Genomic DNA, 27947 nt, shown 5'->3' on the forward strand with positions numbered 1-27947 from the left:
CACTCAGTCAAATTAAAGAACCAAATTTTGGTGTTTCTGTGTTTGTTGTTTAATGCTCTTGCCCGAATATTACACCACGTAATGACAAGGTTACCAACTCACAAAGCACGCCGACCAAAAGGACGAGCAGTACAATTTGTATTAGTGCACATGGGTCGAGGCAATAAACGAGATTCTACAAAGGGGATGGTGCAATGTAAAGATTACCGGACCCCATGTGCCGTGTCGAGCACAGGGGTGGAAATAAAAAACCCGGTTTTGCTCGGTACTTATATCATCGCCCCGACGTAAAAATGAGGTATTTAAGGTCACTGCAAGCTAGATGCTCGCACACGAATACATTAAACAAATAAAGTAGCCGCCCAGCCAAATGAGAGAAAACCAAAGGAATTTTAAAAAATGTAATAAAAAATTTAGTGCGAGTAGCAAAAGTGAAGCCAGAGGTATAACCCATGTTTGGGTAGGCGACTACAATGAACAATACCATAACAAGAAAATAACGACATACACAAAATTGAGTTTGGTAAAGTAGTCGGTACATTGAACACAAAATCGTACTTGTTGAAATGGTGAAACGGCTAAAATCGCGCTTGAAAAAAGAGGTATATAACAACAACACAACATATGTGGAACATTGTACTTGGATTTCGTCTTTTCTTGAGTACAAGCAATACCGGAAATAGCATGGAAACAGCTGAGAAAGTTCATAAAACGCAGCAACTACATTTTCAAGCTATTTCGAAAATTTACTGGTTGGGTAAAAGCAATAAAACCGGCAATGACAGGAGGGCCTGAAGTGATTCAGCTGATTTTGATCAAACTTGTACAAATTTTTGTCGATGGTTAACTGTGGGCCAGGTAGTGGTCATGGAGAGGTGAACATAAACAGAAAGAAAAAGAAAACCGCTGCTTTATATATTGAGGTGGCTTCATAAATCGAACAAAGTATGTTGTTTTCTTGTGCAAAAACAAACACTTTTCATGTTGGTTGTCATAAAATATGAAATAGATTCAGTTTTGAGTTCAATAAATTTGGGGCAACTTGGCATGTGTGGGTAACATAATTCTGTACCATTTCATTAAGAATACATGATTTAAAAATGTAAGAAGGTGATTAAATGAAAGCAGAGGCACAACGTTGCTCCTGTAAAAAAATTAAGATCACGATTTGGAACTGTGGGAAACATATTGCATTTTATCTTGGAACTTTATGTTGAGTAACAATGGAACTTGATATATAAGGAAATAAATGTGAACTTGATGGTAAATATCACCAAACATTCAAACTGTATGAGGTTTCATCCAGAAATTGAGAGGTTCTTGTAAGCATTGTTGAAATTTGGGAAGTGGCGTGTGAAGTAACCGAATGCAAGCAATGCTTCAACAGCAATCATAAAACAATATTGCTAAGGAATCCACTTGTAAGAGGTAGGGGCAATTGCCAGAACACCAATTTTGAGGACGGTTCTCGTGATCAGAAACCCAAATTGAGTGAATTCGGAAGTAACATGTCTCTCCCAAGACATACAGGATCAGTAGCGAGCTAAAAGTGAAAACAAAGAACACACGACATGAAAAATCGGGTGATACTTCTTGAGGTATACGATGCCACGGGAAAAAGAGGTTGAATGTTTCCGTCTTCTGTGTTGAACGAAAAACTAAACACGCGAGCTGAGGAATAAGATGGGACACGAAGAGATCCATCTCTCCCATGCAAGGAAACATGGAGAGAATCTGAGGTGAGAGAAGTAACAGCGAGAAAAGATAGTGACCTTCGGGATGGGAGTACCAACATGTTTGTTGCTGATGGAGCATTAAGTTGTGATTGGAACAAGGTTTGGTGAGGTGAGAGACTGGAATAAAGTTGCACCAAGTATTTCAAGCGCGCAATAAAGTTTTGTCGCTGTGGAAAGCACGATGTCTTTTTCGTCATACAAATATAAGAATATGTTGTGAGGCCCATCGGCGAGTATAGTTAACTTATGGTTTGAGGTGAAGTTAAGAAACATTAAATAATAAAAAATGAGGTCAGGAACAAGGGGTGGCAGAGGTCATCACGGTTCAAAGGGGTCGTCGTCATATGTACAAGTTGTGGACGACTGTCAAGCAAAAGTGTCAAGCAGAAATTAGCTTTGTATCCATCAGACCGTCTCCTCCTTCATGTCTGTCAAGTTACTGACGAAAACCTGTGCAGCAGTTTGTGATGTAATAGAGCTTGATTCTGATTTGTCAGGTTCAACAGGAACACCACTGTCGGCACTCGAGGTGTCATCGGCATGCCCCCTGCTTTTGCCTTGTGTGTTGGTAAGTGCTCGGCAGTTTCTGTGCTCGAGCGGGCAGGTTCCTAACAATGGTGATTCACTTTCTTCTTGCTTCCCCTGGAAAATATTCAATGTTTATTTCAACTTGCAGTGGTACGCCTACCTTTAGCCGAGAGTATACAGGTTCAAGGCTCAACACTGCCACCAATGGCGGCATAAAAAAGGAAAAAAAGTTACATTCGTACCTTTCCAACGACCTCCACGATGTGTTTTTCGGTGTAATTAGGAGACACAAGCGGGGATATGTGGTACAGTCCCATGTATTCACTCTTCCCACTCCCGCACTCTTTCTCTACAAAACACCATGTTTGAATAAACACAATATTTTGAAAATTTAAAAAAATATTTTTAAAAGATTCAAATAATTCTCTCAACCAACTCACCCATAATTTTATTCGATCTGTTGTTGACATTCACGTAGAGAGTCTGCCTCGATATTTCACCACTCTCACTTTGGCTGCTGTGGGAAAACATGTTAGCTATACAATTTCAAATAATGGTCAGTACGTTACATTGAAACCAATAGCAAAGATCATGTACTTTAAAGAACGAAGAGAAGGGAATCAACATCAAAACAACAGTTGTTAAAACTTGCTACGGACAAATGGTGTGGGAAAGAATGTCAATTAAAAATCGTGGCTATACATACATATAATACCACAAGATATGCAACAGCCATGATTTTTAGTTGACATTCTTTTTCAGGCTTTTTATCCATAGCATGTGTTAACAACTATTGTTCTGCTGTTGATTTCTTCATCGTTTTTTAAATTACATGATCTTCGCTATCAGTTTCGGAAAGATGAGTAAAAATTATGTTCTCTTATGCAGTGACACACAAAACATTCGTACCTTGCATGCGTGTACGAACATTTATTGTTCAACAAACATTGATCTTGTTCTGTTGCTGCACGACGTGGAACTCTTTTGTAATGTTGCCGTATTTTACAAAGTGTAAAAACAAGGAGTACGCCCACAAGGAACATTCCAAATGAAATACCAAGCATGTATTTTAACTCAATTTTCATCTCTTTGCTTTCTTCTGTAGGAAATTTAATGTAAAATTTAATGTCTGTTTTGACAATGTAAATAACACACACTGAATATGAGCTAATAACTATGGTTTATAACACGTTCAGGTAAATGTGCAATACTTAATAATAGCTGGCAACTACCATGCAGTAATGTAAAGCTTATAGAATAAAAATGTGGAGCATATGGTAACTAACATACACTTGTATGTAAAACAGGTTTATCGAATAAGTTAAATAAACAAACCTTTCCAAGTGTCAATTATCATTGCTTGTGTAGATGTTGTAATATGTAGGAACGGTCCAACCTCATATTTATCATCGTGGCAAACTCGATTTGTTGGTTGAGCGTTCCGGCAATTCATCCCATGCTCGTTGGCACACTGGTAATATCAATGAATGAACCTAATTATTTTCTTGCGATCAGGGCAACAACAAGAAAACACACTGTGGGAGCAACATCGAACCTGTAACCTACGGGCTATAGGCAGGCATGCTACTTGTGACACGACAATTTTTATTAATTTGTTTAGTTAACTACCAATTATTAAGCAATAACAGCATTCTACCTTGGGGTATTGATTTCCAATAGAAGAGCAAAGAAACGCGCAACACTGCACTGTGAAGTTGGCAACACTGCCATCATCCAACATTGAAGATGGGAAAGTAAAGGTTTGCTTGTGCATGTTGGTGTGTGGGACCATGAAACTGAAACAAGATAACTTGTCACTTATTGCAATTATGTGTTGAATTAGTCTTTAATCCAATTGACAGTAAATTATTTTACAGCTTATAAATATTCCAATAGTTAAATAAGTGGCAGTCCAACCATGTTATAAATACCCACCTAACATGTTGGTTGACAGGACAATTCCCAGAGATAAGTTGTATTTTGTTGGTTGTGGATTGTTGGTGCTTGATGATTGAGCATTCATCTAAATGAACCCCCATACCCGTGTCCTCATCTGTGTCCGCTGATATCTAAATAATTGTTACCATAGGGTTAGTGTTAGTGGTGCTGGGGTAATATTCTATGCTATGTGAATGGCGTCCAACAGCGTGGCGCGCCATGGATCCTAGGACTTAGGCCAGGGCTGGCCAAAAAAATGTATGAATTTATGAAGACTATTTTGGCCAAAATTGTATAATTTTATAAAGACTATTCTTCTAGTAGTAGTGAAAAAACAAGTTTCAAACCTCAATGAAAATATTTCTTCTTGGTTCTGAATCTGGGAGGGAAAGAGGAAATTCAATCGGGCGAGTTCTCTCGTAATCAGGGTAGGCTTGCATCTTGATTTCTGGAAAAAATAGATATTTGAAAAATTTGGTGTAAAATTTTGATAAAATATTTGTTAGTTTTTAAATTAGAATATGACTATGTGAAGAATTCGTGTGTTGCCAAAAAGATCTTGTGTGAGTGATTTCATATACCGAGTGCTACTAAATAGGTAGATGTGGTATTTCAATAGGACATGATATTCTATAGTAACCTAATATTACACCAAGCCAATAAAAAGGTAACATATTAATGTAGATTAACCACCTGGAGGAATTGTGCATGTGATGTTGAAAGCCTTCCTTCCAACAATGACAAGTCCTGCATCCAAGTCTCGACCAAAATCAAAACTGACCTAAAGAGGAAACAGCTTGAAATGTTGGGTGTGTCCATTGAATGGAAGTAAGTGTGAAAATGATGGGAAATAGAGCAAAATAACGGGAAAATCTGCATTACCTAATGTTCATTAACAGTGGTATTCAAATTATTCATCCACTACACAAATATGGTGGTCGAATTTTGCAATTGCAATATCTATTAGAGAGATACCAATGTTTGCACAACATACTTGTATTTGCAACTGATTTCTTTCATTCTTAAATACTCCACATTCCCCAACCCTTGCCGACAATGTGCACGAAATTTCATCTTCACAGTAAGCTAGACAACCAGAACTTTTTAAATTCTGCATGACCAACCTGGCGTCCTGAAAGTAAAAATGCAACATGAATTCCTGTGGGAGAGAAGTGTAGCTGTGTGGTAATAATGAACTTGTTTGACATTAGTGCTGGTTAGAACATACACCCACAGAGTAGGAGGTATGCATGCAAAATAATAGCATTTCAACAATTCAATGTTTTGCTTTACCGTAGTAGCATAGTAAAACATTAGGAATATTTAGTCCGGTAATTCAAAAAATGTAAACTTGTAACTATTTAAAGAACCAAAAAAGTTTTTAAAATTGTCAAAGTTTTTCAAATTAACACATACCAAAATTATGAAACCGTTCCAAAACACATTAATGGTATCTTGAGTGCAATGATGACTGAAGGTGCTGCTTAACATTATCATCTGTCTTTGAGATACATCTGGCACTTTGGGAACTGTGGGAACAGAACAAAGTTCATATTAAACAATAAAGGTGGCGTTTCAACAACTTGCCTTTTTGTGCGACTTTAATCCGAACAAAGTTGACATCACCACTAAATTCAGAATATCCGTTTACTTGTGAATACACTGTGTTAGCTGCTTCAAGTAAATTTGAGCCTGTAAATTAGAAAGGCATGTTTTCATTTCTCAGTTCTGATTGATGATTAAGTATGCTGATGCAATGATTGTACACTTTAAGAAACTGTTGCTTGGCAAAACATTTGCCAAGCGCACAAAGAAATAAGCCCACGCTAGCTTCTGACCTCGACAAAACCCCTGAGGGCAAAATCCCTCGCATTTTTTCCACTCTTACAGCAAGAAAATGTTTTTATGACTCCGAAGCAAAATTTAAAACTGTCACTTACCTTCCGCGTCCAAATTGCTGAAATCTCTCACAATAATAGAAGCTCTATTCTCAAAGGAGAGGTCTGTTGTGTTTACAGAACAACTGGACTCAATCTATGGAAACAAAAAATAAAAATGAAAACACTGATAATTTACCTGTCAACAAAAAATGACAATTTTAATATTTTAATTAAGTCATTTGTAAGTGTTGCTATATTAAAATATTCACCTATTAGAATACCCTTTTAGGAAATTTAATTATTTCCTTTTTTAATATCTAACGCAAGTTAATCGGAAACAGCATGATATTTATATTGTAACAGAGCACATATTTTTATTCTGATACCAGTGAACAAGTGTAATAAAGTATTCGTTTTCCCTTTGTCATTGGTATGTGCATTTTTTGCAATATTTTTATGTGTTATTATTGGTTCATTGCATTCTGCCTGCAGGTTATGTTTTGTAGGGTGAGGAAAGATGGGACATGTATTCATACTATTTTCTTGTCCCATTTGGTGGTAAACAAAGAACTTTCAAAAAATTATAAAACCGTATCCTTACGACTCCCATAAACCGTAAAACACAATCAGGATATTCAGATATTATGTGTTAAAGGTGTCCCATTTTTCCCCACCTTACCATACAAACGATTTTAATAATTGGGTTGTGTATCTCTTAAACAAATATACACACCACTAGATCCATATCGGAAGCTACAGAAGATCCAAAGTCCGCAATTAATTTCCATTCAACTGGGAAACTACTTTTTAACACAAGCGTCAGTTTCTGGCCTTTAGTTAGGAATGACAAGCCCTCCAATTGCAGCACTATTTGTTTTAAACTTCTATTGAAAAATGAAACATTTTGATCAATATACGAAAAGATAGATCGAAGGTAACCATGTTACATAGTTTTTAAGCATTTAACAGTTAAGTAATGCACTGTGCCAGCTGGTAGTGAGGAAATATAAAGTTAGGGAAACATATGGTTGAGATAAAATTGAATGTAATAACAGCAGTGCAACTTACCGTCTGTTCTGAATTTGCAAAACATACACTGGGTCAGAAATTGTAGCAGCTTCAGTGACGCAACCTTCACCACTTTTGTGTATTAAGTAAGAAGCTGCAATGTTTTGCGGGGATTCGTACGTGCCATATGACGAGCATAAGGCATCTGCAATATGACAAGTGATACAATTACTTAAATGGTAACAATTGAAAGCCGATATTTGCATGCAGCTGTATTCAGTAATCACATACAGCTATAGTTCCTATAAGTTATCATATAATAGACTGGCGATGCCATTTAGGTGAAATATTTGTCTTTTATTAAACAATTATTTGGACTTGATTTTTGTCTGTTATGTTTTTGTGGCACTAGATGCTTACAGTTATAGTCACCAATATTTAGGTAAGTTCACCTTGATTGTAGCTTCCAAGAGTGAACTGTATAAAGTGAGCTTGCTGCAAGTAACTGAATGAAGTGACTGCATCAGAATTGAAAGCATCTTGTGCAACTACATCTATAATTTGGTCAGGATTCATGTAAGGCTGTATTTTTCCAAAATAAGTTGCATCAATTTTTACGCCAGTCTTGTAGTTATAAATGCTCCCTCCATAAGTAAGCTGCAAAAGTAGATAGTTTCATATAAGTATGTTTCAAAAAGCTGTCCAATTAAGTTTCAGTTACTTACATAAAACACATATTTGGTGCTTGCTTGAGGTTCATGGCTAATCACCCACTTCATAGGTACAGTTGATGTCAATGTAATTATGTAACGTGTTTGAATAGTAATGCTGCTAGGGTTTCGAGGTAAGTGGGAGGCAGTGCCATTATCGCGAAAACTGAGGTATATCTAGAATTAAGAATAAATTTAGTTGGATACTTTTCTAGTAATTAGATAATGCAAGGGCACTCTGCTTTAATATTAAGTGGGGTTCCAAGGGTCTAAATGTTGGACTTAGTTAGTTAGTGTCTAGCCCGGACACCAAATTGGACATTAAGAAGACAATTCCCATAAGAATAGCCATGTACTATTGAGGCTGGTTTATGGTAACAACAAACAGGGCATAAGACCACAGATATAAGGGCGCAACTTATGTGCTTAAGACTTGGAGTAATGCCATACGGAAGAAAGAGATTTTTGTCGGTGACAGAATAAATACAGGATGCTTTTAATCGGTAACCATTTGGCATGTTAATACAGCTATTAAAGCAAACGCATTGGATACATTGTTGCTGTTACTATATTTGAAAGCTGTGAAAAAGAGATACAGTCAATTTGTTCTGATATCTGATGTTGGCCTTTATAGATTGCAGCCACAATGAAGATACATGTTTAGCCTATTTATATTTAAAGAGAACAAATGTTTGTTTTACATTAGCTTGTCATATATTAATTGCAACTGTATTAATGGGCCATTAATTTAATTGCAGAAGACAATTATATAAAAATTGTTCAGACACAAAGATACACTACTTTAAACTGAGAGTAATGTAATGCAAAAACCTAGGATATGTAAAAATGTCAAGGAAATATGAATATCATAAAGAAGAAATATGATTCTTACTGTTTCCGATACATTGTTCTTTACATGAATTATATGTCTCTCCACATAAAGACCCGGTACAGTATCAGTTGGTTTTTCAAGCACGCCGCTGCCACCACAGGCCCCTATTTTGTCACGAGGCAACTGTGATTGCCGAAAACCCTGTGTGTTTGTTGCCAAGATTAGAGAAAGAATGAAAAGCAAAACAATAAATTAAGATACAATCTTCCATTAACCACCACAGAAGCATTAGTTACATTCCATCGAATGAAATTCGAATAGAAGAGTCACCTGTATATGGTCCACTGCACATGCTGGACAAACAATCGGACATGTAGACAGCCTGGAGCCACTTGGTTCTTTGTCTGCTTTGGAACCTGGGAAAATACTCTGTTATTGTTTTGGGTTCTTAAACTCTGTCACAAAATCAAACTGATGTTTTGCTACAATCACAACAATAACATATCGTAAAGGCATAAATTGTTATGATTAATCAGATAAGACATGGCCAATAATTTACTTTGCGGTTCGAATATGAAATGTCAGTTTGAAATGCACCAATAAAGCTGCATGTAAAGTAATGTAAAATAATTTGAAAGTTTTACCTATTAGTTTAAATTATTTTTGTAAAATACCTCCTTTATGGAAAGTTTACTTTAAAATAATAAGTGGTTATCTTGACAGTTTATAACCTTTAACATAGAAACAAAGCGCGAAATAATCCAACTGTAATCCTACATAAGTGTGCTTAATGGTGGTTTAGATTTGCCGCAAATGGCACTGGAATCATGACAGCCAGTGGAAATGTACAGCGAGCGCTTTAATCGCAGTGCCGTGTCTTTGTTAAAGGCATGGTTCAATGATAAGTTTCCCACTGTCCAGCGCAAAAGCGAAAAGCCAGGACAGCAGTTACAGCGCCTTGAAAATTGATCGATTGTATTTGTGTTACGCCGCGCCGGAGTTCTCTTGTCCTGCTCGAAGCGATAACTGGAAGAGAGAAAACATCACGACGAGCTCTCGCACAAACAAGACAAGCGAAATATCAATAGGAAAAAGAACTCGGTGGGCGTATGGTTAAAAGAGAGAGGCGACCGCGCTAAAACCTGAAGTGACCGGAGAATCCCGTTTCACCGTCCGGACGTATTAAAGCAGGCGAGCCTCTCGTCGGCTTGAAAAAACGCAGCATAACACTGCGGTCGTAGTGACTTGAGAGAAACCAGACTCGTTCTCGGTAGTATGTCGTGTGTGTGCCGAGCGGTCCTTGGGCGCATGAGTGTGCAGCTTTCGCACACAATTCGCGCGCCTCAATGTTCAAGAGGAATGGCCTGGCGCGGTTAAGAGCCTCTACAACTCAAGCCGCTAAACACAAAGATATCGTTTCCACAATTTAGTTCACTGACACGTTTAACCACGACCTAACAAAATAAACTAGTTTTTAAAATTCAGTTCATCAAAACGTCAGAAACTCATGACCGCGTTTCACCCTGCTTGTTTACACCGCTGCACCACACAAAACACAAAACAACAATAAAGCCGACAGTGATTCCTGGCTAAACAACGCAATTAACAAGAAACGATTACGGAACGGTAAGGAAGAATTGAAACAGTAGCAATCAATCGAATGGATAATACTTTCACGGTCGATTGGCGTCAGTAAAATAGCAAATGATAACGAGATTCCGCCTAGTTGGAACAGCGACTATAACACGATCGCCGCGTGGATTATGACGTAACTAGTGTTCATTGTGATCACAAAATACTAGAATTGCAAACGTGGTGTTTCGTATTAAACTTTTACCGCTAGCTACCTCGTGGTCGTTGTGGTCAGATAAAGAGAGCGATTTTACCGCCGGTTTTTATTCTTCAGTTTAACCGAAGCTCGCTCTGCGTATCTTATTTACGACCAAGGAGCGGTCTAATAGACTTTAGTTGGACGAAGTCGTGCATAATTTATGCGCGCTACTATGCAGTGGAAACAAAACCAGATACTGCCGTTGTGGGTCTGTCATTAATGAACAGCTTGCTTCCGTCAACAAAGAAATATATGCCGTGGACTTGGGGGTTTTAAACCTTCATTTGACGCTGACAAGAACACAACAGGAAAACCTGTTTATTTTGACCATAGTTTTATTTACTCACACGCGGTGGATTCACTAACTAGAGCATGTATTGGTCAACGCCCTTAGCCCAACGCCCCATGTTATTAAAGTAATTGTTGGATCATGTATTATAGATGAGTTACAGCGAGCCATCAATGATTTACATCAACAATTAATAAGGCTGATACACAGTACTCCAATAAATGTCCAATAACTTAACATATATCTTAGAAAAAGTTCACTTTCAAAAATCTGTTATAAACGCCCACTGTATGATAGATACTCAAGTATAATTCAAATTTCTTGTTCAATATGGAAAAATAATGAATGGTAATGACTTGTGTAAGCTTTGAACAGTCGCCACCATTGAGCGGAACATAGAATGTGATTTCTGTACAAGATAGTAGTGATTAGAGCTTTAACAATTTTCAGCATGACAAAATAAGCCTTTTCTGCCAATTACAGTCATGCTAACTTACTCCAAATAGTGGCCACTGTGTGTATAAGTTCATTCATGTGTGAATTTGCTTTTAACAATCGCTAATAAAGGTTACAAAAATAAACATTTAAGATGATAGTACAGTTTGTGGTCACTAATGTCGGTTTCATAAACCAATGTTTCCTGTATGTAAGCCATTACCAATGTGAGCCCAAAATTAGATAGATATACTGCAAAACACAATGTAACAATATATGTTATAAATAAGAATGTCTCATCATTATTAACATCTCCAACCGAATGGCAACTTAAACCAATTCCAATGCCAATTTATAGTAACACCATTGTAATGATACCGTTTGTACAAAACTATAAAAAAACACATTATTAACACTAATGAAGTAATGATATTAAAGCTATACATAACATTACTGTTAAGATGCAATAAACACAATGCACCAATATTGCCCTGGGCATTGACCAACAGACTAAAGCTTCAAAAGGTACTTAAGATGGTTTCCAGCCAGCGACACTTATAGACGTATTTTACCTTGATGATCAATCAATCCAATGATATTAATACGAGTGCAATTTATTGAAATTAACATTCAAAACATTACTCACTTTGTTGACGTTCTAATACAAAATAGTTTGCATAGCAATGACTTCAATTATAAATTAAAGTTTAGTTACATAATCCATAGTAAGGCACTATAGTATAACCAAAGTTTTTGCGACAGTCCAAAGAACAAACATATGTTAAGTACTTCTTTGTAAACATATTGACAATAAGTAACCGCAGCGACCGCATTGCAGCGATTTCAACTGATAATAAGAAGTCAAACAAGTATTGCCCAGTCACCCTTATAAATGATTACTGTGATACGTACAGTCAATGTCATAGATTTTGTAATGAATTGCTAAAACATTACACACACATATGAGAGTTAATTGTTAATAGCCATTATGTAATTCTCTTCTGCATCACTTAGATTTTATTTTAACAGGTTAACAATTTGATTTTATTCGTATATATAATGTTTATTTGATCTTTAGGATATTCAATATTCCAAATAAAACCCACAGAAACAAATTTACTATCGTCACAAAATTGAATAGTTCTTAAGTTTAAGCTGTAATAAAAAGGTAAATAACCACATGCACATTACTTACTATCTCCTATAGTAATTCCAATTAAGACCAAATAACAGAACCAATTATTCCTAGTCAGCATACTAGTGCTGATACGGCAATGAAGCAACTCCCGATGGAGATCTTCTGAGCTACAGGTATCAAAAACCAACTCAATCAAAAACTTCAAAAATACACATGGGGAAAATATCTGAAACGGTAAAATATTTAAACTACATAAAAAAGCGGTGAATAAATAAATAAACTGCTGTGGGTTTTCCAGCACTTAAGATAGTATGTTTTATGGCAACAAGAGACATTTTAACAAACAAGCTACAATTTTTATGAAGTAAATGGAGCCAGCTGGGTTCATATAAGTTAGAAATACACATCATAGCTCTTATTTAATATTAAGTATCGATAATTGTGCATTGCAAAGTTGCATTGGTTGTCAAAACATACTAAAAGCTGGCGGAACAAATATAAAAGTATTTAACAATGGAATAAAAGAGAAACCCATGGCTAATCTGCCATAAATTTTCACATTCTTTGCCAAAAACACCAGGCTGTTTTGATGAGATTCAATTTCAGCCATATAACAAAGGAATGAACTCAAGTCACTCCAGTGTAACAGTGGATTGCGAACAATAAAAGTAGTTGGTTGAAATATGATACATTTTTGTAGTAGGTTTTGGACTTTAGGTAAACATGTCTAGGTCAGGGCAATGTTGGGAACCATTACAAAAATATCACTTATACTGTACTGGGAATATCCGAATATGAAATAAGGAGAGCACATATGTGGTTTTCTGATTCATAAAAACAGTGGTGGTTTAATCCCATGGCAATAATAAGACAGATATTAAATTACAAATTAAGTTTTTACAACTATTATATTTAATCGGTTGGTTGCAATCTAAAGTTAAAAGGTTGAATAATATATTTTTAAACATAGAATGTAATTAACAAAATACACTGAACATTATCTTTACATACAACATACATAACTTATGTTTTATTTTAATCAAATATTGTAAAAAAATTAATACCATTAGAATAAATTGTATGTGGGATTAACAGAAAGTATGTAATACTGGTCATATGGCATTTTTCTTTATTGTACTTGCATGTTGACATTTTGTTTAATATTTAAAAAAATTGTAGCCTATACAATAAAAATATTTATACAAATTAAGGGTTGATTGGTTCATTTGTTTACGTTTTATCAGTTAAGGCATAAAAATATCATATTTTTTCTAAATAAACAATAACCTTTGATATCATAAATTTAATATCCTGGTATTTACATAGCTGTCTTAAATTTGCTTAACCACTAAATCAATCTTCTACTTAGCAAACTTAAAACCTGGAATTGTATCACATTTTCTTAATAGCTGGGTGATTATTTATGCAATAAGGTTTTTACAAACAAACGAAACCAGAGAAAACATACCAACCACGCGCGGCTTGATTTAACCACAAATTTTACCACAAAACCCAAGCCGCAAACCGACATTTGAGATTATTTAGGCTACTGCTCTATATTGCTCCTTGTGGTAAGAGTTCGTCAGCATCATTGGCTGGTATGTCGTGGCTTTACGATGAGACCTAGAAGGAATTTTAGCTCAAAGATTATTCAAATCAAAACTAGAGTGGAAATTTACATGTTTTTTTACTAAATGTTTGTAATAAATATATTTAAATTATGTTCCACATGAGTTGTTTCGGTATACGCTACTGTTTTCGGCTAAAAAAAATAATGACTTTTATCAATATTTGTTTAAGGAGGTACAGACACACACACACACGCACCTGTTTTATTCACTTGATAAAAACATTTGAAATTTCGAGTTTTTAAATCGACTAAAACTGGATTATCAAAATCGAAAATCATTTTTCACGAAGGGAAATTCCCTTGTTAAAAGTAGAAATCATGTGTTTTTTGTCATGTGTGTTTTAAATTAGGGGTGTATTTTGCTGTGTATATATTATTGATTATACATATACTGTATTTGTTAGACTTCAGCCGATAAGATAAAACTTAAGATATTATGGAGCAAAATTAAAGTTCATAGTGATTTCTAGGGACTTTATAACTAAAGGGAAGACCGGATTTCTATGTTACAAAATACAAAACAGATTCCCGCTTTCATTTAGGTTTCATTTAGCAGCAAGCGGACCAACTAACTAGATGGTAAGTTAAATTATGTTACGAAAACGGCAACTGCGTCATTTTCCTAGTTTTTACTTATATATTAACTCAAAATATATGGCTGTTTCAGGACATGTTCGAATAAGTGTTCGATACGTGCTTAAACGACAGCCTAAAGCATCTATTGTATAAAAGCAAGCATTGATTTACACAGAGATGTGTGCAAAGTCTCGTTTTGCTAATACCACATTTTATGATTACAAATTAAATTATGACTTTTTTTATTTTTCCCACAAGTTCTAAATACGTTGATGCGACATTGAGGATAACCTTAATTTGAATTAATAATGAAAATTCAAAATAGTTTTCAATCTGAGTTGCTCCGTATTGAAAACTAATGGATATTTTCATTATTTAAATACTGTCTGTGATGAAATTGCTATTGCACAATATTCTGAGGCAGTACTAAAAAGACTTTGGTTTAAAGTCAACTAATGCCTATTTTTAGTTACACTTCTAACTATTATAATTTTAACAGAATTCATCTGGAATTAACGTATGAAGTTAACGCACCATGGCAACACCTACAAAAGTTACATACATGGCAACTACTCTAAGCAGACATGACGTGTATGAAACAGAACACCTATGTTATAACGACTGTTGTTGCGCAGACATGCATGGATAAATCAGTTACATTTATTCAGTACAGTTGAATCCACAACAATTGTGAATTAGTGACAACAATTGCTGTATTTAAAACCTTCATACCTGCTCTTTTAGAATGCTTGAATTTACTGATTAAATTCAGTCGAACACAAATTCTTATTGCACAAAACTAGCATATAATTTATATATGTATCTAAAAATTGTAGGAGAGTATTTTTGACAATATCAGTTAAATACAGTAATATGATTAATGAGGACCAGATAAATGTGTATAGATTCCATTTACTGCAGGTAATACACTGAATGGCTTTTAATAACAAAGCATTACTGAATTACCGAGTTGTCTTTTACAAGAGTTTCAACTTTACAAAAACTGGCAAGGAACAAAATGAAGTAAAAAGGTAGTTTGTAGGTTGTTACAAAAGTCGTTTCCGGCATTTTGTTGAACCACAGTAACAATAAATAACTCTCCCACTAACGCTCCCAATCTCATAGTTGTAATCCCAGGTCAGCTCGGTCCCAGCACGTACCATGCTAAAGGAGATAGTGGGTGGTTAACAGTAAAGATAAAAGTATTGAAACAAAACGACAGTTGTTGCTATAGATAAAAACCATATTAAAAGAGTGCCAGGTAAAAAGTGTGGCTGTTGAACCTAAATGCATTGCAACTTGTAAACATTTTAGTTTAAGAGGGTTTAGCAGCATAGCATCAGCTGAATAAAATAAAACTACCATACATTGAATAGAAATTTAAGTCCTGCCGGATGACAGACGAAACGTTGGAAATATGCTAGGTTTTTTATACCAGATGAGCCGTTAAAAGATTATTCAGCCAACCAACCTGTTTGTAAAGAAAGCCACCCATGGAAAACGCAAGTCATGCGTGTCAATGAACACGTTCTGTACCATCAGGTTTGGACTGCATGAGTGGTTGAGATATCTGCCAAGATTCCCAGTTTGTTTTGCATCGATAATAAACACTCCATCATTGCCGAACATCCTTCTTGTTGGGTTCACTACCTGTTTATCTTCATCACTGTCAGAATTACTTTCCTCGTTCTGCAGCACTGATGGAACGACCTGAGAATTAAAAATAAACTGATTGTTCTGCTTAGAAGGTGACAATATTTCACAGCAAGCTATTTTTTTAGAAAGCCTTTATCCAAAAAGGAGTATGCCTTAAAAACTGTTATTATCACATCATGCAAAAATTCATAGTCATCATAAAATAAATAGACACATAGAAATAATACATAAACACAATATGGAAATGATATACAGCACACACTGGTTAAAGCAAACATAAAATACAATTACACAGAAATAAACACTTTCATCAGTATAAATATAAACATTAACTGGCATAGATTACAGTAGTAGTATTTGAGCTTTAACAATTCATAGCATTACCCTCATTGTTTTGGAACCACCAGTAGACTTTCTTGCAGTAGGAACCTTCCTGATTGAACTGTTCATTCTAAAACAAACATAAGCGACAATACATGTTAAGCTTTCAAATAATTACTACGCTTCTCATAACAGGTGAGCCATTGAAAGATTATTACACATTCTGCCTGATAGCAGAAGTAACAAAACATATAAAAAGAAAACAAAAGCACTTCTTACATATCTGGGTTATCAGAATCTGTATCGGTGGTGTCTTCATCATTTAGGTTCAGTATCTGCATACCAGTTCCTGCTGGAAAAAGAATATTAAAAATTTTGAAATTGTTTTTAATCTTCGTTAACTTGCCTTACAGCAAAAAGCATGGCAAGAATTAACAATGTAATTGAAAAGTATTAAAAAGTATGAGTTAAAGAGTTCCTAAACTATGTGCAAATGCACATTCCTAGAGTAGAATATGTGCAAATGCAAATATACAATTGGTTGGATTATATTTTTGTCTGTTGCATTTTCGTAGCACCAGGCCCTTGCTGTATTTTTTACACAAGAATTGCTCAACTCTATGAGCACCAGATCATGGGTCAGATTCTTGAAAATTATTACAGTAAAACAAATTATTTGTTACCACTTTTCCAATCTGCGGAAACATTGGCAACATTATGTCGTGGAACCATCTGTTTGGCTCTTCTTCTTCTTACTTCTTCCGTGAGGACAGATGGAGGGGTGGACACGTTGATGGAGTAGCCAAGTTTCTTCCTTGTTCCTGGAGGAGATAATGTAGTTAAACCATTCAAAAACTGTAATAAAATCCGCGAATCTGACCCTTTAAATAGAAGACTGTTGATGTCATTTAGGTAAAATATATCTCTTTTATTATACAAATGGATCGACTAGGTTTTTGTTTGTTGCGCTTTCATAGTATTTTGTCCGGCGCCGTGGCGTAGTGGTTAGCGCGCCTGCCTGTAACCATTAGGTAATGGGTTCAAGGCTCGTTGCTGCTACCATTGTGGAGGTATGTGTCCTTGGGCATGACACTTAACGACAATTGCATTAACCCAGTGGCACTAATGGGTTGTCCAAATTATCAGCCATACATAAAAAAATCCCCCAAAAAATAATCACCCACAAAGTAACATACATGGCAACTCGTAAGCTGGCACGAGGTGTTAAACCCGTGTGATAACGACTGTCGTTTTCCGGCCACGCGAGGATAAAGTAAGTTATATTCATTCATTACAAGTAAGCACACAATACCTGAAAACATTGGTTTTGCATTTTTTACAAGCTTTTTGTCAGTGGCCTGCAAAAACAAGTTGAGACTTAAATAAGGAACCTAACTAACTAAGAGAAGCAAAGTTAAACACCTGCTCGTCTGGTTTATTATCGGGGCATATTAGCCATGTGGATGAATTATCACGCTTCAGTGTCACCCGAACACACTTGAAACAAAAGCAAGAAAGTTAATTGTTCATGCAGTACATGCTATAAAAACATGCTAAATATATATAGAACTGTACAGTATATCCAACATGCATGGCTAATACTCTATTCTTTATAAATTAAAAATATTCAAGATATGATGGAAAATAAAGAAACAAAAAGTGTGATAAGTTGTGCTGCTTGATTAAGGACACCGATGCAAAATAAATGAAATGTGGTGCTGTATCTCCGTGTTAAAATAAGTTCTAATGTGAAAAAAACGGTTGGTTTGTTACGTCTAACTTACTTCACCAGGTTCCTTATTGGGACCTACAGCTTCTGATGATGCAGGAAAGTCACTGCAACAATTATTAAGTTTTAAATTCGTTTATGAACTAGGTTGGTGTATGATTATAGGGTATAAGTGATGCATTTCTTTACACAAGAATTGTTCAACACTATGTGCAGCAGATCAGGGTCAGACACGCGAAATTTATTTCAGTTATTGGTATATTTAAATGTTCAACTGATAATATATAAAACTCTGTACAAAATAGACCAAAACATAGGATGTGCAAAATGACACCTGTCTTTTAAATCTTTAGTTGAATAAAATTCATCATCACTTGAATATGGATTCTGATCGCTACCAGAGTTAAAACCACTTGAAGCGTCGTCGTTGTATTCAGCTTTCTCATTCTCTGCAACCTGTTAAAAGAGTTTGTTTAGAATATTTATGTTTGTCGATAAACATCAGATAGTTAGATGCTCAATGCTGCTACCACTGTTGGTGACCATGTTCTTGGGTAAGACACCTCATAAAAGCTGCTCCAACCCAGTATATGAATGAACATAACAGTGGTCAGTAACAGGTTTTTAGACAGTAAATGAATAAAACAGTGGTCAATAATAGGTTGCCAGACAGGTATAAAGGAATCACAACAAAGATCTTGCCTCAATATGGTCGAGTTCAGCCAGATATTCATCACCATTCAATAAACCTTCCTGATTCGCATTTTCCTCAGTTTGTATCTTGCCTGTATTAAAACCAGGTATGATTACAAATCATTACCTTATAAACAAGTTAAATTGTAATTATGCCCATTTAGAAGCGAAATGAAACACATTCTTGTTTCACACCTGATTTTCTGTTAGTGTCATATCATATCAGGGTTGGATAGTTTATTTGTCCATTGTTGTAGCACAGTGGTTAGCACACCTGCCACTAGTGCACACAATACAGGTTTGGGGCTTCATGCCGGCTATCAGTGTGGGCATTATGTGTCTTTGGACAAGATACTTAACGGCAATTGCTCAGTCCAATGATTCTATATGGTTGTCTGGTCAGCCATACATTAAATATAAATTACTAATTTGCACGCTATGCAAGGTCAAACAAGTTTCACCCAACCATACACCACAGTTATAGTTAAACTGTTAATAAATACCTGTGTATATACAAACAAAGGATCCTTGTGGTATGTCATCCAAACACCGAACTCCCCAACCTTTCTTGTGCGTCTTGAAAAGCTGGAGACGACATTGAAGGCCCTTTTGTACAAGTCTGTTCCTACATTGCATGTTGCATTTGCACTTTGGATTACATTCATAGACACTGAAAATTATAACAAATTAAGTCCCTGGTTTTGATATTTGCAAAAACGTTATAGTAACAAAAAAATTAGGTAATGGTTATGAAAAGCTATACTTTAATGCAAATAAAGCAATAACGGAACTAAAACATTTAGCCTAATAAATGCGATAGGGAGTTTCCATGCACAAAACACATGACGACAACGTTTTGGCCGCCCAAACTTGCCGATTTTACACAGGTGTATCGTAACCATGACATGAATTGTAGCGTCAGTGAAATACGTTAGACAGTATACAAACATACATAATTGTGTTTGGTTGGATTAAGATTGGTATAGCGCGCATAACAGCAATTGAAAGTTTAGAATTAATTGAAGACGAGCGCAAGAACTGACGCGCAATTATACGCAGTGCCGTTATTTCTGTTTTATTTAGTACTTGCAAGAAAACCAACATAGCTGAGTTGAGAACATAAAGAATGTATTTTTATTCAGACGCGTGTACTATGAACATTTACCCAAAAATACCCATAATTTAAACATTGGGTGAAATTTGTTTGTGAAGAGCTTTCGGTTTAAATTTTTCTTCAAAATGTTTTTTCATTGATGGCCGAATCTCAATTTGGTCAAAGTTGTAAAACATTACTTTCAATAAACAATAGGAATGCAAGAGTCAGATCTGGGTCCAAGACCCAGTCGAGAATAAGCGTTTCACGGTTTTATTTTGTAAGTTTTATCCCGCTGTTACTACTGTTCTTGACGTATTCTCCTACTATATTATAACAAACATTCTGCCTTGCTGTGAATAAATTCAAACTACACTTACCCTGTTGGTAGAAACGAGAACAAACGTTTGTTTTTATATCCGGCATCTGATTTTATCTTGCTCCCCCTGCAACATGTGGTGGCTTGCACAGTTAGTTGTTGACATGGACATTTAGATCGGTCTCTACAATTGTCTGGACAGTCACAGCAAACCTAAGAAAACAAAGTTTTTAAATACGGGCCGACCAGGTTCCGTTTAAATAAAAGGTGCCGTTTAGCCGAAATATATATACCTTTTATTATACATTCAACAATTGGACTTGATTTTTGTCTGTTAGTTTTTGTAGCACCAGGTCCTTATTAATTAGTGAGTCTCTAATCTTATAATAGACAATGTTTATTATTGGCAGAATAAACAAAAAATATTTAATAAAACAGTAAATATTTAATCTAAAAAAGATACAGATAGAGATTTTATACCACTTTATTACAATAATAAAGGTTGCAAAGCCAAGACAAAAATATTCATATTAAAATTCAAAATTCGCTATTTGAACACTTATTTATATTAAAATAATTCATTTTGCAAACTTATTTTCTTACCATGAAATTTGAAGATGTGTTGATTTTAACTCCTTTTCCAGGCACTCTAACTTTTGTGTATGGCATTTTAGGAGGAGGTTCATTAGTTATTTCATTGACACAACTTATTGGAATGTCTTCTTTACCTTCTGTTATTTAATGCTGATATTTATACACAGGTAGAATTGGTAATATACAACACATATTACTAATTAATGTTCACGTTTGCATATTAGAAATTTGAGATAATTTATGAAAAATACATTCGTTAGCGCTTTTTAACCAGGATAGGACAATGTTTTGTATAAGAACAAAATTAAATAACCTTTTTCGTGTGTGTAAAAAAGTCTCGGGACCCCTGAAATTTGATACAGACCCCCAGTTAGGCAAGCTTTGATCTATCCTATACAGCAAAAGTCCCAAGCAATGGAACTGGGGATTTAGACGAAAGTTTCACAAAACTAACTTGAATAATCTGCTGAATAATATTTGTGATCGTGGTTTGGTAGTGGGTCGGTTTGTGTTCGAACTTTATAGTTGAAACAAAAGTGATCGATGTCTAACTCGTTGATTCGACATTCCAATATGTACCTTGTGGATATAAGGTTAATGGTGGAACAGGAAGTACTTAAAAAATAATCAATATATATATAAAAAAAGTTATTACCCACAACACAAAGTTACATACTCTATATTGCTTAACAATCGAAATATAACAGACATTCACAACATATTTAACAGCTATGCGTTTTAATTGGTACACAATTAAATTTATTCATAGCGTGTTTTAACAACTGTAGTTTTGCTGGTAGTTCCCTTCTTTTCGTTTTTTAAATCACACAACCTTCGCTATCGGTTTTAAAATAATAAATAAAAGGTAAGTTATACCTCATTACATCTGCCATGTTTCTGCATGTTTTTCCACAAGGTGCACGATAACACACATGGTAAGCCGACCGATATTTAATTTGCTTGGTGTGTTTTATCTCACGAGTCCATCCCATTACCAAGGGTTTCATCAGGGGGTTTATACTGTGTTTACATAATGGTAAGATCAGAACATATTAATAGAATCAGTACAATTTGAATAACAGACTGAGGATGCCATTTAGGCGATTTATGTGTGTGGTGTTTTAGTAGCACCAGATCGTTAACAGAACACATTGTGTAAATTTAAAAAACCAAGTATTTAGGAAAATATTTATAGATATTTTGTGGAATTTACCCAGGGAGTTGGGAAATATAATATTGGAGCTCAATTAGTTTTGCTTTATGAGAGCAAATGTTAAATTTTGGGTAAAAATAACCCATCCTATTGTGAAATAACATATCATATTCCAGCAATTTAGATTTTATAAACATAAACAACAATTACCCATGCAGTTTGGACTCTTGTGTTTTAAAAGGCAAAACGCAAAATTCATTACACTTGTGTGTAACATACAAAGCAGATTGTCGAGTTACAACACGGTTCGATATATCGCTTTCAATGCAATCATCTGGTACAACCTGAACAACATAAAGTAGATTAAATAGTATCTTGCTCAAGGACACATACCCACATCAGTATCGAACCATGTATCCTTTAGTTAAAGTACAAACACCCAACCACCACGATGTTAAATGGTGACAGTAAATCTTTCTATGCTCAAGATTTTGCCGACAAAATCATTTTTTAAAAACAACCCAAACTCACTAATGGGGACTTCTGTCGCCTCGTGTCATCTGAAGATTTTCTGGAAGCTCGAACTTTCCCAGCATAATGCCTGGAAGAAGATGGAAGATAATCATAGATATTTCAATATAATTAAAACAAAACAGTAAGGGTCTGGTGCTACAAAAACATAACGGACAAAAACAAGTCCAATCAATTGTATAATAAAAGGATATATATTTTGCCTGTTTCTTTACACAAGAATCGCTTAACTGTATAAGCACTAGGTCAGGGTCAGATAACAAATTCGAAGAATTTATTACAGTTACATGAATAATCACAGATATTGTAATTAATGTTTCAGTGCAAACAATAAACTAACTCACATAGTTGGCTCGCTACTCCTGCTTCTGTCACCCCGATCCCTCCCCTCCACTTGAAGCTTCCCTTCCAACTGATTGAGAGTTTGTTCAAGCCTACTCGCTACATCTACATCACCTCGCATCTCCGTGTACGACATTGGGAGGCGAGTAGGAGGAGTTCGATGATCACTGAGTTTCCTTGGCTCTCGGGATCGGTTCCAAGGAGCTTCCCAACTCTCTGGTGTAAGAAATAGATGTATTAAAAATCAGTAGGACTTATTGGAACGGAAGTATGACCTATAGTAGTAGGACTCAAGACTTACTGGATAAAAAAAAGTTTTATATCTATTTTTCTTAAAACAACATGCATAGGATAGGAGCAGGACACCTTTTCACTCAACACCATATCCTCATGACTCTCACAAATCGTTGTAATTTGTTTAAAACACGATCAGAAACATTTGGATATTATTTGCTAAAGGAGTCCTGTGTTACCCCAATAGCACTATACTTTGAAAAATATATTTATTGATACGTTAGGTACTAAGTATATATAAAACAATATTTAACTCACTTTCTATACTTTTCTTTTTCTCGATACGAGATTCAGGTTTAACATTTCTGGTTTCATCTAAAAGATATTGAATTTAGAAAATTTAAATGAAGGTTAAAACCTGATCTGGACTCATAGAGTTGAGTGATTCTTGTGAAAAGAAACACAGTAAGGATTTGGTGCTAAGGAAAGCTAACAGACAGATGAAGTCCAACCAATTGTATTGTTTTATCTGTTATGTTTTGGTAGCACCAGATCCTCTGCGTTAAGTCATGGAATACACTGTATATACAAACATTGTAAGTTTATATAATAACTAACCTGGTGGTGAGGCATCTCTTGTTAAATCTATGATGGCATATTCTATGTGTGACCTCCTCATACCAGTATGTGCGCGAGCTATCCTGTTCGGGTTTGCTTGTTTCTCGGATTTGATTTGCTAAGAAAAAGGGAAATTTACTTGGGCTGATATAAATAATGGTTGACTTATAGAAAAAAAAGGAAAATTAATTTCACATTTTGCAGTACCTACTACCTTCTTATGTAATTGTTTTATATACCCAGTGGAGCCAAAAAACACTACTACATAAACCAATTAATAGTGAAAAAAATGTTCAACATATATAATATAGTATATATATATAACAAAAAGTAGCAATTAAAACATACTGATCCATGTACTTGTCTGAAGAGAGGCTCCAAACGTAGTGAGCCTCTGTATATCCATTCCTTGCTGTTATCGGATAAATAAAGAACTTCAACGAGGCTGCAATCCACCTTCATGCACCGTGCCTTGTGCCATTCACCTTCAAATTCAACCTGCAGTCAAGTTTTATCAGTATTTATGTTGATGACAACGTGTTATTTTCTGTTACTTCTGCTACTATAATGTAAATAATCTTTTAACGGCTCAATTAGTATAAAAAACTAGATTATTTTCCACGTTTAACACTCCTTTTTTCATACCCAATAATTTTATTTAAATATACACTATATATATCCTTAGTTGGAGTATTGAAGATATTCTGGTATATGCATGTTAGCATGTGCAAAATCAAACAAAACAACAAACGGGGAACATAATAGAATAATAATAGAAGAACATAAAATTATACACAAGGATAATAAAAAAATATTATATAATTACCTTTAAAGATTGTCCTTCTTTTAGTGTTAATATTGGACGTTCAGGTGTGGAGAGATAATCCCTTATATAATCTGATGTTGGCCTGTTACAACCAATGTTCAAACTTTAATAATGTTACAACTTAAATATTAAAAGTTTCAATTAGAATTTTAATCATGCCGATCTGTATTTGACATTTAGAAACAAGTTCTTTTCGCGGTTCAACTTTAATCCTGATATCTAACATTCTACCCAAGCAGTTTAGTAGAGGCAATTATCTGAATTAAATTTGCAATTATCTGAAGAGTTGACATTAAAAAAAAACAATTACCGTAAAAATTGGGCTTTCAATTTTTTATTTCTACAGAATAACGTAACACCTATGTTGGGGTGATCCCAGGTTCAAAATATTCCACAACCTTACTACTCTATATGTGAATGTGCTCACTTATGGCTTATGTAAATCCATACGTTGGTCTGAGGTCCATAGACAAGATACACATGGCGTGGGTTGCAATACATGGCATATCCGTCGTCAAAAAATATAAGATATCGATTTCTATTCACTTTACGATCTGAAGCTTCCGCCACTACACCAGAATATATACCTAGAGCATTAGGAAAGAATTAGTTTAAAAATGGCTGAATCATAGCACACTATGTGTTGGGGCTAAATCTTAGATTCCATGACATGCAATGCTGCAGGAGCTCAACACTTAAAACACAATAGAAATAGTAATGTATTTACTTGTAATATTGCTTGATTAAAATCCTTTCCAATTTGAATCCACATAATATGACGTAACATGCAAACTAATGTGTAAGTATAACAGAATAAAGAAATCGAAGCAAGATAAAAACTTCACAGCACACACAAATCAATGCATATGTGGAGATTACCTTCAGTTTTATAATTTGCAGCAACCCTTGATCCAGCAGGAATAGCCAGGTTGCCAAATGTATCAAACGTGTCCACACAAGCCAGATGACTTATTAGGAGAAAAGTTTTACGCTTGGATAAAAAGCGAACCTGTGTATTTGTTAAGTTAAACAAGTAATTAAATATTTCTTATTATAAGATTTAATGTTAGGCAAAAATTAAACAACTGACAACCCTTAAATTTTACAGTGTTGTATATTTGTAAGTCACAATACTTTAAACTTACCTTGTACTTTGCCCTTCCTTTATTTGTTAAAATATCAATGATGACCGCTTCTTTCCATTCTTCTTTGCAGAAAGCAAGCACCCTCATACCAACAGAGAGACAATCTTCACCAAGTGTGCCATTAATTGGAACTGAAGTTGCAGCTTTAACTGGTTGTTCCTCCTTTGTAGTCTTGCCTGCAAACAAAATTAAAGCATTTAAAGATCATTAATCAAACATACACATAAAGTCATAGCAGTGGTAAAACCTGTGTATTAAATAGGGGGTGTCATACTTATTACTTATGTCCAGTCAAAACATTAAAGATAAATGATGTATTTAAATTATTATAAACAAATGAAATACTGAAGCAATTTTACATCTAATAAAGTAATAATTACTAAAGTTATCATTTTGATTATTACATCACATATGAGATTATCAGAAAACTCATAATATACGCACAAAATCTTAAACATACACTTTCTTAGGACCTGTAAAAAATTTTACAATACAGATATTTAGGCCAGAATAAACCTGAGACAAGAGTCGTAGCTGCACTCGAGGTACCAGCTTTGCTCGAAGTGGAATGTATGACTGAGATATTTGGCATGGATGTGTCAGGTCTTCCTACTTTCGGATTTGAAGCAGAAAAGTTAAAAACCTGTGAAATAAACATTATTTAAAACTTTATTTTATCAAAGAAATTGTTCAGCTAAGAATACACATCACACAATAGCATGAGACACCATAGGACCCTACCATTACTGAATCAAGTAGAGACATTATAATCTTTTCTCTATGATAGGCCCTTGTTAACAGACCTAGGCTAGGATTTAGGCCAAATTTGGCCTATTAGGCCAACACTTAGTGTTCTTATATGTACACCTGATAGATATTCTCCACAGTATAACAGTCAAATCTATTTCATTAAATATTTACTTCTCTTTCATCTTCGGCATCCACATCTATAATCTCAGGGTCAGGAGACATCAGTTTCATGAGTTGTCGATCAAATATTTTAGTTTCAGATTCAAGAACCGACAAATCTTGGTCGATGTTGTTTAAGATGCTTTGAACTTTAGGAAGCTGTGAAATATATATATAATATAGACCAGTAATATAATATCGTATAACTATAGTAATATGATACTATTAGCAACATGATGTAAAATATATATAGTAACTACAGTATAGTTCCTGATTTCAGATTAGGTGTTTTACATAAAAGCCCTTTGGGCCTGTATAGAATAATAAAAAAAAACATGAAACAAGCAAACATGATGTTTAAATTGAATGCTGCCACTCTGCCAGACATAACACTTATACTAAAATAAAAAGAAGAACTTATGTAAAAGATGAAAGATATGGTAACAACACTTCACCCAATCTATAAAGCTTATTCCCCACATAAATACAACACATACCTACCCCTGTGATTACATTGTCCAATATTTTATGAGAGTCTTCAAATGTATCATCAAGGTTCAGGTCATATCCTAAATTGTCCAGACCCTCTCTTACTACACTATGAAACTGTGGGATAAAGAATCAATCAAGTCATGTTTGGCATTTAGCTACAGACTTACCATTTCATCCAAGTCAAACCCGACGTTGAATTTTGATTTAAAACCAGTTACAAAACTTTCAAAGTCATGTTGATCCTCCATGATAATGATGCTGGGAAAACAATACACTGATCAAGCATGGTGTATGCTATACTGGAAAACTAATGATACGTTTTGTTCATTTGCCATTGCCATCCACTTACAAGTCAAGTTGTTCAGTATATAAGAAGTTAGCCTCTATTTTAAAAAGTAAAAATATAAGTTAAATTGTAGGATTATGTATATACATACTGTATGCCTATGTATCATGTATGCTTATTATTCTATTAATTTTACACTTTTAGAAACTTACCCCCTTCCTGTACCAAGATAATTGTTTTAATCTTCAAAGTTCAGCCCAAACTTTGGGTAGAGCTGTCGTGTGGTGGTTTGTAGCTGCAATGCTAAACGACCAATTACAAGTTGTGCGGCGTCTTTAACCTCGTTGTACTCGTGCAACTTATCGATATGGATGTTCAAATCTTCCTCCTTTATTCCTTCCTCTGTTTCAAGATCATTTATCTCCTTTAACTGCATGAAAAATATGAAAGAGTCAAAGAATTTAATTCTTGGTTG

The 27947-nt window shown here is 35.0% G+C and overlaps 2 protein-coding genes and 2 long non-coding RNA genes across 10 annotated transcripts in view; 2 read left to right on the top strand and 2 right to left on the bottom strand.

The window, feature by feature from the left end:
• LOC149731726 (uncharacterized) overlaps positions 1–17762 on the top strand; it is a 46937-nt gene extending 29175 nt beyond the window's left edge. The window contains exon 2 of the long non-coding RNA XR_016385655.1: positions 17720–17762. This is a non-coding gene — a long non-coding RNA (uncharacterized LOC149731726). The remainder of the gene's footprint in view (positions 1–17719) is intronic.
• LOC149731731 (uncharacterized) lies at positions 26–14262 on the bottom strand. 3 transcript variants are annotated; one of them, XM_089884275.1, is made up of 22 exons: positions 14153–14262; positions 13794–13948; positions 12383–12551; positions 8963–9048; positions 8693–8833; positions 7816–7977; positions 7543–7747; positions 7151–7295; positions 6816–6966; positions 6143–6236; positions 5790–5894; positions 5619–5731; positions 5197–5334; positions 4896–4983; positions 4550–4650; positions 4200–4333; positions 3922–4060; positions 3600–3735; positions 3174–3360; positions 2705–2781; positions 2507–2613; positions 26–2378 (listed from the first exon to the last, which is right to left on the bottom strand). In XM_089884275.1, exons 2-22 carry the CDS (start codon positions 13854–13856, stop codon positions 2142–2144), a joined length of 2778 nt encoding a protein of 925 aa, XP_089740401.1. In that variant the 5' UTR covers positions 13857–13948; positions 14153–14262; the 3' UTR covers positions 26–2141. The 3 variants fall into 3 exon arrangements, with proteins under 3 accessions (XP_089740401.1, XP_089740399.1, XP_089740398.1); XM_089884273.1 differs by having other exon boundaries at positions 2705–2778; positions 3174–3363; XM_089884272.1 differs by having other exon boundaries at positions 3174–3363.
• LOC149731732 (uncharacterized) lies at positions 14226–15314 on the top strand. Its single transcript, XR_016385654.1, has 2 exons — positions 14226–14534; positions 15031–15314. It is a non-coding gene; the product is annotated as an uncharacterized LOC149731732 (long non-coding RNA).
• Positions 15178–27861, bottom strand: LOC149731733 (histone-lysine N-methyltransferase SETDB1-like). 5 transcript variants are annotated; one of them, XM_089884242.1, is made up of 30 exons: positions 27685–27861; positions 27354–27444; positions 27196–27300; positions 26707–26853; positions 26302–26428; positions 25786–25961; positions 25520–25649; positions 25068–25227; positions 24641–24722; positions 24175–24312; positions 23815–23932; positions 23515–23571; positions 22965–23178; positions 22621–22690; positions 22300–22433; positions 21813–21956; positions 21391–21515; positions 20946–21073; positions 20404–20555; positions 19434–19600; positions 18940–19022; positions 18572–18693; positions 18293–18344; positions 17931–18005; positions 17821–17866; positions 17192–17329; positions 16788–16860; positions 16572–16638; positions 16003–16241; positions 15178–15695 (listed from the first exon to the last, which is right to left on the bottom strand). In XM_089884242.1, exons 2-30 carry the CDS (start codon positions 27432–27434, stop codon positions 15578–15580), a joined length of 3468 nt encoding a protein of 1155 aa, XP_089740368.1. In that variant the 5' UTR covers positions 27435–27444; positions 27685–27861; the 3' UTR covers positions 15178–15577. The 5 variants fall into 5 exon arrangements, with proteins under 5 accessions (XP_089740368.1, XP_089740367.1, XP_089740366.1 ...); XM_089884241.1 differs by having other exon boundaries at positions 16788–16857; positions 24163–24312; XM_089884240.1 differs by having other exon boundaries at positions 24163–24312.
• Between the last annotated feature and the right edge of the window lie 86 nt (positions 27862–27947).

The sequence above is a fragment of the Ciona robusta genome, chromosome 9 (assembly GCF_009617815.1).
Source record: "Ciona robusta chromosome 9, ASM961781v2".
In the NCBI taxonomy this organism is placed as follows: domain Eukaryota; kingdom Metazoa; phylum Chordata; class Ascidiacea; order Phlebobranchia; family Cionidae; genus Ciona; species Ciona robusta.

Excerpts from the sequence above, each read along its gene's own strand:
- LOC149731731 (XM_089884272.1), bottom strand. The coding sequence starts at position 13,856 with ATGTCGGTTTGCGGCTTGGGTTTTGTGGTAAAATTTGTGGTTAAATCA. Across the intron at positions 5,895-6,142 it reads CAGCAATTTGGACGCGGAAG|GCTCAAATTTACTTGAAGCA; the intron begins GTAAGTGACAGT and ends TCTAATTTACAG. Across the intron at positions 3,364-3,599 it reads GATAATTGACACTTGGAAAG|AAGAAAGCAAAGAGATGAAA; the intron begins GTTTGTTTATTT and ends AATTTCCTACAG.
- LOC149731733 (XM_089884240.1), bottom strand. The coding sequence starts at position 27,434 with ATGGAGGATCAACATGACTTTGAAAGTTTTGTAACTGGTTTTAAATCA. Across the intron at positions 25,962-26,301 it reads AGCTACGACTCTTGTCTCAG|GCAAGACTACAAAGGAGGAA; the intron begins GTTTATTCTGGC and ends TTTTGTTTGCAG. Across the intron at positions 21,516-21,812 it reads AACATGGCAGATGTAATGAG|GTACATATTGGAATGTCGAA; the intron begins GTATAACTTACC and ends TATATCCACAAG.